The 12,121-nt window shown below is 47.8% G+C and overlaps 1 protein-coding gene across 1 annotated transcript in view; it reads left to right on the forward strand.

Annotated features, from left to right (window-relative positions):
• Nucleotides 1-12,121, forward strand: part of accs.L (1-aminocyclopropane-1-carboxylate synthase homolog (inactive) L homeolog) — a 25,293-nt gene continuing 13,172 nt past the window's right edge. Inside the window, exon 1 of the mRNA XM_018257302.2 lies at nt 1-1,742. Within this exon, the coding sequence (XP_018112791.1) occupies nt 1,115-1,742 (628 nt within the window). The 5' untranslated portion in view covers nt 1-1,114. The remainder of the gene's footprint in view (nt 1,743-12,121) is intronic.

Below are 12,121 nucleotides of genomic sequence, written 5' to 3' on the forward strand. Positions count from 1 at the left end.
CCCAGCCCGGCTACACAATGACTGACACGGTCCAAAGTTATCCCGGAATACAGACAGCACGCATGTGCACCGACCCGGATGTGAAACGTGCTGCGCCCGACCTCTCTCAATCCGGACCGAGCCGATCCAGGCCGAACCGTGCTGGGTACAAGCGGGCCAGAACCGGAGCTACAGACCCGGGAACCAACGGGTGAAACGAGGCTGAACTCACCCGGATCCTCTAAACCGTGCCAAAAGGAGCCCATCCCCCTCCCAGCCCATAACTGACAGTTTTATTCTAAAGAATTTAACCCTCCCAAACCTTATATTTACCTAAAAGTGCCAAATGCACATTCCAGATCAGAACTACAGCCCCCAAGGGAACTACAATACACAGTCTGGATTCAGGTGATCTAGAACTCTTATCTAGCGAGTCAAGAACTCAGGAAAAAGATAGAAACCTGCTCCATAGCTGCCAATATAAAGGATATTTTGTCTACTAATAGGTTCTCTGCTTAGGTGATTATGGTGGATAAACAAGTCAGTTCCTATGACCAATATCCCCGCAGCTGAAAAGGTAAAATAAGACTAAGATTTTTAGACTTGTCTGCAACTTGAGGAGCCTTCCTGAGATAAAGCTCAAGGAGCCTTCCCAAGATGAAATTTGAGGAACCTTCTTGAGATACAACTTGAGGAACTTTCATGAGATACAATTTGACGAACCTTCTTGAGATTCAACTTGCGGAACCTTCCTGAGATGAAATATTAGGAACCTTCCTGAGATACAATTTGAGGAACCTTCCTGAGATGAAATATTAAGAACCTTCTTGAGATACAATTTGAGGAACCTTCCTGAGATAAAATATTAGGAACCTTCTTGAGATACAATTTGAGGAACCTTCCTGAGATGAAATTTGAGGAACCTTCATGAGATGAAATATTAGGAACCTTCGTGAGACTAAATGAAAGGAAACATTTTGAGTTGAAACTTGAGGAACCTTCATGAGATGATCAGCAATGGGACGATTATTCTCCTGTTCTAAGATAGAAACTGACCCTCCTTTGTAGTTGGTGGTTATTATTTGGTCAGCCTAAAACAAATATTTTAGTTGAATAGAAGTCCTTGCATCCAAGTATGGATTTCCGGGGCAAAAAGTATGAGCGGGGTAGTAACTGGTCAGACCCGGAGGTGGTGGAACTTCTCCAGCTTTGGGGCAATGAGTCTGTTCAGATGGAGCTGGAGAGCTGCCTTAGGAACCAACATGTCTTCAACCGCATTGCCGACGTGCTGCGGGAGAAAGGGATACACCGCACCGGAGACCAGTGCCGGGAGAAGATTAAAAAGATGAAGTTGGAATATCGGAGGCTGAAGGATAACAACAAGACCCTACGCAGTGGGAGAGCATGGAAGTTCTATGAAGTTATGGACAGGGTGCTGACACATCGCCGGACCCTCTCATACGCATCCTTGGGAACAGGAGTTTTGTCTCAGCCTCTGCTACAGGGAACCATGTCTGACGGGTTCCACCACCCCTTCGCTCAGTATGGACACACACAGCACCCAGAACTTCTGGAGGTCAAGTGTGAGGAAGTCCAGTCAGATGTGCAGTGTTTGACCCCAGAGCCTCCACCGTCCATGTCTTACATCCAGGACTCAGGGGGGGAGCAAGAGGAGGAAGACAGGGCTATGTTGGACAGAGGGCCCCCTGATTCTCCGATATCAAGGGTGGAAATTCCAGCTGAAGTGAGCATCTCCCCCTCAGGTAAGGACAGAGTAATGTTCAGTATAGTTCTGATGGAGGTAACTATATATAGTGGCATATTGTCCTGAGGGAAATGTATAGGCCCCTTATTTTCCTAAGTTCGTTTTTTTCTGCCTGTGGCCACTCAACAGTTGTTGAACTTATTCAAGTAAAGGGCTTCAGGATGAGGATGGTTACTACTAATACAAAGATTACTGTTGCACTATTTTCCTTGTTACAACGCATATCCAGGTCTCTTTCCAAAGCCTTTTACTCAATACCTACTATAGACACCATCTCTCCCTACTATACCTGCTATCCCACAGTCACACTCCCTTCCCAGAGACTATTATCCACTGTTACTATAGGCACCATCTCTCCCTACTATACCTGCTATCCCACAGTCACACTCCCTTCCCAGAGACTATTATCCACTGTTACTATAGACACCATCTCTCCCTACTATACCTGCTATCCCACAGTCACACTCCCTTCCCAGAGACTATTATCCACTGTTACTATAGGCACCATCTCTCCCTACTATACCTGCTATCCCCACAGTCACACTCCCTTCCCAGAGACTATTATCCACTGTTACTATAGACACCATCTCTCCCTACTATACCTGCTATCCATAGTCACACTCCCTTCCCAGAGACTATTATCCACTGTTACTATAGACACCATCTCTCCCTACTATACCTGCTATCCCACAGTCACACTCCCTTCCCAGAGACTATTATCCCACTGTTACTATAGACACCATCTCTCCCTACTATACCTGCTATCCCACAGTCACACTCCCTTCCCAGAGACTATTATCCACTGTTACTATAGGCACCATCTCTCCCTACTATACCTGCTATCCCACAGTCACACTCCCTTCCCAGAGACTATTATCCACTGTTACTATAGACACCATCTCTCCCTACTATACCTGCTATCCCACAGTCACACTCCCTTCCCAGAGACTATTATCCCACTGTTACTATAGACACCATCTCTCCCTACTATACCTGCTATCCCACAGTCACACTCCCTTCCCAGAGACTATTATCCCACTGTTACTATAGGCACCATCTCTCCCTACTATACCTGCTATCCCACAGTCACACTCCCTTCCCAGAGACTATTATCCACTGTTACTATAGGCACCATCTCTCCTACTATACCTGCTATCCCACAGTCACACTCCCTTCCCAGAGACTATTATCCACTGTTACTATAGACACCATCTCTCCCTACTATACCTGCTATCCCACAGTCACACTCCCTTCCCAGAGACTATTATCCACTGTTACTATAGACACCATCTCTCCCTACTATACCTGCTATCCCACAGTCACACTCCCTTCCCAGAGACTATTATCCCACTGTTACTATATACACCATCTCTCCCTACTATACCTGCTATCCCACAGTCACACTCCCTTCCCAGAGACTATTATCCACTGTTACTATAGACACCATCTCCCTACTATACCTGCTATCCCACAGTCACACTCCCTTCTCAGAGACTATTATCCCACTGTTACTATAGACACCATCTCTCCCTACTATACCTGCTATCCCACAGTCACACTCCTTCTCAGAGACTATTATCCCACTGTTACTATAGACACCATCTCTCCCTACTATACCTGCTATCCCACAGTCACACTCCCTTCCCAGAGACTATTATCCACTGTTACTATAGGCACCATTTCTCCCTACTATACCTGCTATCCCACAGTCACACTCCCTTCCCAGAGACTATTATCCCACTGTTACTATAGGCACCATCTCTCCCTACTATACCTGCTATCCCACAGTCACACTCCCTTCCCAGAGACTATTATCCCACTGTTACTATAGGCACCATCTATCCCTACTATACCTGCTATCCCACAGTCACACTCCCTTCCCAGAGACTATTATCCACTGTTACTATAGACACCATCTCTCCCTACTATACCTGCTATCCCACAGTCACACTCCCTTCCCAGAGACTATTATCCCACTGTTACTATATACACCATCTCTCCCTACTATACCTGCTATCCCACAGTCACACTCCCTTCCCAGAGACTATTATCCACTGTTACTATAGACACCATCTCTCCCTACTATACCTGCTATCCCACAGTCACACTCCCTTCCCAGAGACTATTATCCCACTGTTACTATAGACACCATCTCTCCCTACTATACCTGCTATCCCACAGTCCACACTCCCTTCCCAGAGACTATTATCCACTGTTACTATAGACACCATCTCCCTACTATACCTGCTATCCCACAGTCACACTCCCTTCTCAGAGACTATTATCCCACTGTTACTATAGACACCATCTCTCCCTACTATACCTGCTATCCCACAGTCACACTCCCTTCTCAGAGACTATTATCCCACTGTTACTATAGACACCATCTCTCCCTACTATACCTGCTATCCCACAGTCACACTCCCTTCCTAGAGACTATTATCCACTGTTACTATAGGCACCATTTCTCCCTACTATACTGCTATCCCACAGTCACACTCCCTTCCCAGAGACTATTATCCCACTGGTTACTATAGGCACCATCTCTCCCTACTATACCTGCTATCCCACAGTCACACTCCCTTCCCAGAGACTATTATCCCACTGTTACTATAGGCACCATCTCTCCCTACTATACCTGCTATCCCACAGTCACACTCCCTCCCAGAGACTATTTATCCCCACTGTTACTATAGGCACCATCTCTCCCTACTATAACCTGCTATCCCACAGGCACACTCCCTTCCCAGAGACTATTATCCACTGTTACTATAGGCACCATCTCTCCCTACTATACCTGCTATCCCACAGTCACACTCCCTTCCCAGAGACTATTATCCACTGTTACTATAGACACCATCTCTCCCTACTATACCTGCTATCCCACAGTCACACTCCCTTCCCAGAGACTATTATCCACTGTTACTATAGACACCATCTCTCCCTACTATACCTGCTATCCCACAGTCACACTCCCTTCCCAGAGACTATTATCCCACTGTTACTATAGACACCATCTCTCCCTACTATACCTGCTATCCCACAGTCACACTCCCTTCCCAGAGACTATTATCCACTGTTACTATAGACACAATCTCTCCCTACTATACCTGCTATCCCACAGTCACACTCCCTTCCCAGAGACTATTATCCACTGTTACTATAGGCACCATCTCTCCCTACTATACCTGCTATCCCATAGTCACACTCCCTTCCCAGAGACTATTATCCACTGTTACTATAGACACCATCTCTCCCTACTATACCTGCTATCCCACAGTCACACTCCCTTCCCAGAGACTATTATCCACTGTTACTATAGACACCATCTCTCCCTACTATACCTGCTATCCCACAGTCACACTCCCTTCCCAGAGACTATTATCCCACTGTTACTATAGACACCATGTCTCCCTACTATACCTGCTATCCCACAGTCACACTCCCTTCCCAGAGACTATTATCCACTGTTACTATAGACACCATCTCCCTACTATACCTGCTATCCCACAGTCACACTCCCTTCTCAGAGACTATTATCCCACTGTTACTATAGACACCATCTCTCCCTACTATACCTGCTATCCCACAGTCACACTCCTTCTCAGAGACTATTATCCCACTGTTACTATAGACACCATCTCTCCCTACTATACCTGCTATCCCACAGTCACACTCCCTTCCTAGAGACTATTATCCACTGTTACTATAGGCACCATTTCTCCCTACTATACCTGCTATCCCACAGTCACACTCCCTTCCCCAGAGACTATTATCCCACTGTTACTATAGGCACCATCTCTCCCTACTATACCTGCTATCCCACAGTCACACTCCCTTCCAGAGACTATTATCCCACTGTTACTATAGGCACCATCTCTCCCTACTATACCTGCTATCCCACAGTCACACTCCCTTCCCAGAGACTATTATCCCACTGTTACTATAGGCACCATCTCTCCCTACTATACCTGCTATCCCACAGGCACACTCCCTTCCCAGAGACTATTATCCCACTGTTACTATAGGCACCATCTCTCCCTAACTATACCTGCTATCCCACAGTCACACTCCCTTCCCAGAGACTTATTATCCACTGTTACTATAGACACCATCTCTCCCTACTATACCTGCTATCCCACAGTCACACTCCCTTCCCAGAGACTATTATCCACTGTTACTATAGACACCATCTCTCCCTACTATACCTGCTATCCCACAGTCACACTCCCTTCCCAGAGGACTATTATCCCACTGCTACTATAGACACCATCTCTCCCTACTATACCTGCTATCCCACAGTCACACTCCCTTCCCAGAGACTATTATCCACTGTTACTATAGACACAATCTCTCCCTACTATACCTGCTATCCCACAGTCACACTCCCTTCCCAGAGACTATTATCCACTGTTACTATAGGCACCATCTCTCCCTACTATACCTGCTATCCCATAGTTCACACTCCCTTCCCCAGAGACTATTATCCACTGTACTATAGCCCTCCCTATTCCCATCCCCCAGAGACTATTATCCACTGTTACTATAGACACCATCTCTCCCTACTATACCTGCTATCCACAGTCACACTCCTTCCCCAGAGACTATTATCCACTGTTACTATAGACACCATCTCTCCCTACTATACCTGCTATCCCACAGTCACACTCCCTTCCCAGAGACTATTACCACTGTTACTATAGAACCCCATCTCTCCCTACTATACCTGCTATCCCACAGTCACACTCCCTTCCCAGAGACTATTATCCACTGTTACTATAGACACCATCTCTCCCTACTATACCTGCTATCCCACAGTCACACTCCCTTCCCAGAGACTATTATCCCACTGTTACTATAGACACCATCTCTCCCTACTATACCTACTATCCCACAGTCACACTCCCTTCCCAGAGACTATTATCCCACTGTTACTATAGACACATCTCTCCCTACTATACCTGCTATCCCACAGTCACACTCCCTTCCCAGACACTATTATCCCACTGTTACTATAGTCAAAAGAAAGTCTCACTATTACAGACCCTTCTAATATAAATGATAACTTTGTTCTCACAACCCCTTACATTCATTGGCTGCTCCTTTGGGTTCTTGGGGGTCCCCCGTACTTGCACCCTTTCCCCGCTTTCCTTGCAGAGAGGACATTGGTTGCTCTGTTCTACTCCTACGTAAGAAGTAAATAATAGCTATGAAACATTCCTGAAAGGGAGAGTAAATGTTCCTTTGGGCCCCCCTGGGAATCACAGAGGACGTCCTCTTTCTGCTGGAACATTTCCCAAACACTGTGCGTTTTTCAGTTGGGGGCCCCCAGCCCTTGCCGAGTGCTTAACTACTCTGCCCTGTACTTTCTACACTGAATGGGAATCTTTCTCAGGTGGGTTTATCTGTAAGTATAATCTCTATTCCTCTATCTATAGAAACTCATTATTAGAAATGCTTCTTACTGTCTCCTTGGCCAACATGTAACTCATTGTTCCTTAACCTGTTATACAGATAGCTAGAATCTTAGCCATAAAGCAGGGCAGGACTGCTGTAAAATTTTTCTATTACTATAAATATTAATATTTATTTACTAAATAGTATACACAGATTTCCATGATATATACCTTTAGTTTAAGAAAATGAGAGAAGACAGGTTAGCTGTATAAGGGCTGCCAATGTGTTTCGGGAGTGAGCAGACTGCATTTGGTTCTATTATACGGAATTTTACCCCCGTTCCATTCCGCCAGCTCACACTGACTGCCTCTTTGTGGATTGTGCTGTACAGTGGAATTACAGAGCAGCCCATTCAGTAAAAGCCAAGAATGGAAAGATTCATATATCATCTTACATTTGTTTATTCAGACCTTTTGGCAAGGAGACAAAGAATGTGCACATTTGTGACTTTTGCTTTTGAGGATTATTCTGCTTTAGTACAACTGGCCTAAAAGAGCAGAAAAAGTCCATAAAGGGAAAATTCATCTTTAAAATAATCATATGGAAGTGTAAGCAATCGTATTGCTTTCAGCAGTCCTGTCCTGCTTTATGGCAGCTGAGATTCTAGCTATCTGTATAACAGAACATTCTGTCCCAGTGGCTGCACAGATCCTATCTGATCCCCATTGTAAGCAGCAGTCCTGTCCTGCTTTATGGCAGCTGAGATTCTAGCTATCTGTATAACAGAGCATTCTGTCCCAGTGGCTGCACAGATCCTATCTGATCCCCATTGTAAGCAGCAGTCCTGTCCTGCTTTATGGCAGCTGAGATTCTAGCTATCTGTATAACAGAACATTCTGTCCCAGTGGCTGCACAGATCCTATCTGATCCCCATTGTAAGCAGCAGTCCTGTCCTGCTTTATGGCAGCTGAGATTCTAGCTATCTGTATAACAGAGCATTCTGTCCCAGTGGCTGCACAGATCCTATCTGATCCCCATTGTAAGCAGCAGTCCTGTCCTGCTTTATGGCAGCTGAGATTCTAGCTATCTGTATAACAGAACATTCTGTCCCAGTGGCTGCACAGATCCTATCTGATCCCCATTGTAAGCAACAGTCCTGTCCTGCTTTATGGCAGCTGAGATTCTAGCTATCTGTATAACAGAACATTCTGTCCCAGTGGCTGCACAGATCCTATCTGATCCCCATTGTAAGCAGCAGTCCTGTCCTGCTTTATGGCAGCTGAGATTCTAGCTATCTGTATAACAGAACATTCTGTCCCAGTGGCTGCACAGATCCTATCTCATCCCCACCATGTCAGATAAAAAGTAGTTTTCTCAACGTCAGCTTGGGGGACACAGGGACAATGGGGTATAGCTAGTACCATTAGGAGGCAGGACACAACTACAAAAAAGACAACTGGCTCCTCCCCCACTGGCTATACCCCCAGCAGGCTGGAGAAGAGCTCAGTTTTAGTTGTGTCCTCAGGAGGTTAGGACAGAAGAATTTTTATTTTATTATTTAGTCAGTTTTTGCTGACACCAGGGGGTTGCTGGAACCTTTACACTGCGTAAAGTACCTCATTGGCACCTTCCAACGTGGGACCTGTCTCTGGGGTCACAGGTGTTTCACACAGACCACCCAGCCAATTCCTCTCCTTCCCTTACAGATGGAGACCAGGCTGGCCGGCAGACAGTACTGGGAGAGCGGTCTCCAGGACAGGTAAGTCCCAATGGGCTCTCTCTCCCCCTTTTCCTTCTCCCTCCCCTATCCATGGAGGGCAGAATGGATTTTTTCCTCAGCCCCTAGCAGCCTCATTGGAGAGGTGAGAGGGGGGTTTTCCTGGCTCTGCGCTTCCCCTTAAGCCTCTCGAGCAGGGAGGGGGTTCCCCTACAGGATTCTACTAGTGGAGCGCACGGGTCTCCTACCACATACGCGGCTCGCCAAGCAGCCGCAGTGATCTTCCCTATGCGCTCTGATGCGGTTAGATGCGCTCCGCATGCGCACAGTACAGACGGGCGCCATTTTCTTAGGATAGGCGCCTTTCTTTCTTTCTCCCTGTTGCGGAAGTAAATGCCCGCGGTTTTGTGATCTCGCGCGATCCTAAGCGCGCTCCTCTACCTAGCGGCCGCCATTTTGGATCACACACAGGGGAATATCCACGCTGCTCCCAGACTGCTATACTCTGGAGCGGAGACACAGGGCACCACTGCAGGATTGACAACTGATCCTCCTACTACTACAGCTAAGTGTCAGGCATTACTGGGTTATTCCCCCAGGCATTCCCACTTGCAAAAATTTTTCACTATGTCTGAGGGACCCAGTGCTAGCCTTTTTTCTAGGGGGGCAACCTCAGCCCTGGTCACTTTTCTGTCGTGTGCCAAATGCCGCAAACATTTGCCCTCAGGGCACAAATCTCCTCTATGCAACCAGTGCACTACACTGCAGGTTTCTGAACCCTCACCACCTTCTCCACCTCTGGTGAATCAGGCGGCACAGGGGGATCCCTCAGTATCTAGCCCTGAAGCTTCTCCACACAGAGTACAAGCAGCACCTGAGTGGGCAGCCCAATTGGCCACAGGCATTCCTAAACTAGCGCAGTCACTAGACAAACTGCTCTCTCGCCTGGACACTCATAAACCTAGACCCTCCAAACGCAGGGCCCCCTCCCCATCCGAAGATGACAGCGACTCTCCTCCTAGGATCTTTTCACCTCCTGATTCCGGGGACGAACAAGATCATTCTGATGGGGAGCTTCTTTCAGATTCAGACCAAGATGATTCTAGAATTTCCTCTGACACTGTGGACTCTCTTATTTCCTCGGTGCTAGAAACCCTCCACCTTCAGGAACCGGAGGTCCGTGCGGAGTCTTCAAAATCTCTCTTCAAGCGACGCAATAAGACTTCACCTATGTTTCCGTCCCACAACCAGCTTGATCAAATTATCCAACAAGAATGGGACAAACCCGAGAGGCGTTTTCAAACAAACCGTCGTTTCCTAAGGCTGTATCCTTTTCCACCTGAGCTTACTGAAAAATGGGCTTCTCCTCCATCCGTGGACGCCCCAGTGTCCCGCCTCTCTAAGAACACGGCCTTACCAGTCCCTGACGCGTCCTCCTTCAAGGACTCTATGGACAAGAAGTTAGAGAGTTTGCTACGCTCTTCATTCGCAGCTTCCGGGTCCTCGTTGAGACCAGTCCTGGCTACAGCATGGGTAAGCCGAGCCATACAATCCTGGGCTGACACTCTCCTCACCGCTATTGCGGACGGAGCACCACGTCACGAACTCGCTCAGTTGGCATCTCAAATCAAGGAAGCCAATGACTACATGTGTGAGGCCTCACTTGACGCCACTCAAGCTATCAGCAGAGCCTCCGCTCTCTCGGTGGCAGCCCGCAGATCCTTATGGATGAAACTATGGTCAGCTGACCTTTCCTCTAAGAAGTCCCTGACTTCCATTCCGTTCAAGGGGAAGCTCCTTTTCGGTCCTGACCTTGATAAAATCATTAGTCAAGCTACCGGGGGTAAAAGCACCCTTCTTCCCCAACCTAAAGCACGTCCCTCCTTTCGGAAGAACAAGTTTTTTTCGTGGCTCTCAGACCAAGAGCGCGAGATCTTCTCCCCCGAGGCACTCCTTTTCGAACAAGGGCCGTTTCGGCAACAAGCATCGAACTCCCTGGCAGAACCGAAAACACTCTTCAAAGCCCACCGACAAGACTGCCTCCGCATGACGCCGTCCTTCCCGGGCCGAATTGTATAGGGGGAAGATTGTCCCACTATGCAGACACGTGGGTATCTCTTGTTCAGGACACCTGGATTCACGAGGTGGTTTCTCAAGGCTACCATCTAGAGTTCTCGTCTCTTCCACCTCACCGATTCTTCATGTCAAGACTCCCTCAAGAATCGGGCAAACGTACAGCTTTTCAGAGGGCCATTTCCAACCTCCTCCTAGCAGGCGTGATTACTCCTGTCCCCCCAGACTAACACTTCACGGGCTACTACTCAAACCTGTTCATAGTCCCCAAAAAGGACGGCTCTGTCCGGCCGATCCTAGACTTAAAGGAACTGAACAAGCTCATTCGTCCGAGAAGGTTCAAGATGGAATCCCTCCGATCTGTCATTGCGGCGATGTCCCCAGGGCAATTCCTAATGTCTCTCGACATAAAAGACGCTTATCTTCATGTTCCCATTTTCCCTCCTCATCAGAGATACTTGCGCTTTGCCTTCCAAAGTTTCCACTACCAATTCACAAGTCTACCATTCGGCCTCACTTCGGCTCCCCGGGTCTTCACGAAGATCATGGCGGCTGCCACTGCTCTGATCCGCAACGAGGGGATCTCCATCACCCCGTATCTCGACGACCTTTTGATCAAGGCGCCTTCGCCCCAGGAGGCTCAGCGGTCCCTTCAGGTCTCCATGACGAAGCTACGGGAACTAGGTTGGGTTCTCAACCTACAAAAATCCTCTCTAATCCCCAGTCAATCCATGAACTTTCTAGGCATGAACTTCAATACTCTGACCCAGAGGATCTCCCTCCCTCAGGAGAAGATTGTTCATCTCCAGGCCCTGGTTCGGTCACTGCTGCAGAAGCCCAAACATCCCGTGAGGTTCTGCATGAAAGTACTGGGTGTCATGGTTTCCACCATAGAAGCAGTCCCCTTCGCCCAATTTCATCTCCGGGAGCTCCAGTGGAACATTCTCAGCACCTGGAGACGGAAATCCCTACTACAAGAGATACTCCTCTCTCCTCAAACTCGGACGTCCCTTCTGTGGTGGCTCAACACCACTCACCTCTCAAGGGGAAAACACCTCGGGGACCCCAGTTGGCGCATTCTCACAACAGACGCAAGTCTCTTCGGTTGGGGCGCAGTGCTCGAAGGCAGGTCGGCCCAAGGGCAGTGGAACCTCACAGAAACGACGTTGCAGATCAATCTCCTCGAGATC

The sequence above is a fragment of the Xenopus laevis genome, chromosome 4L (genome assembly GCF_017654675.1).
Source record: "Xenopus laevis strain J_2021 chromosome 4L, Xenopus_laevis_v10.1, whole genome shotgun sequence".
In the NCBI taxonomy this organism is placed as follows: domain Eukaryota; kingdom Metazoa; phylum Chordata; class Amphibia; order Anura; family Pipidae; genus Xenopus; species Xenopus laevis.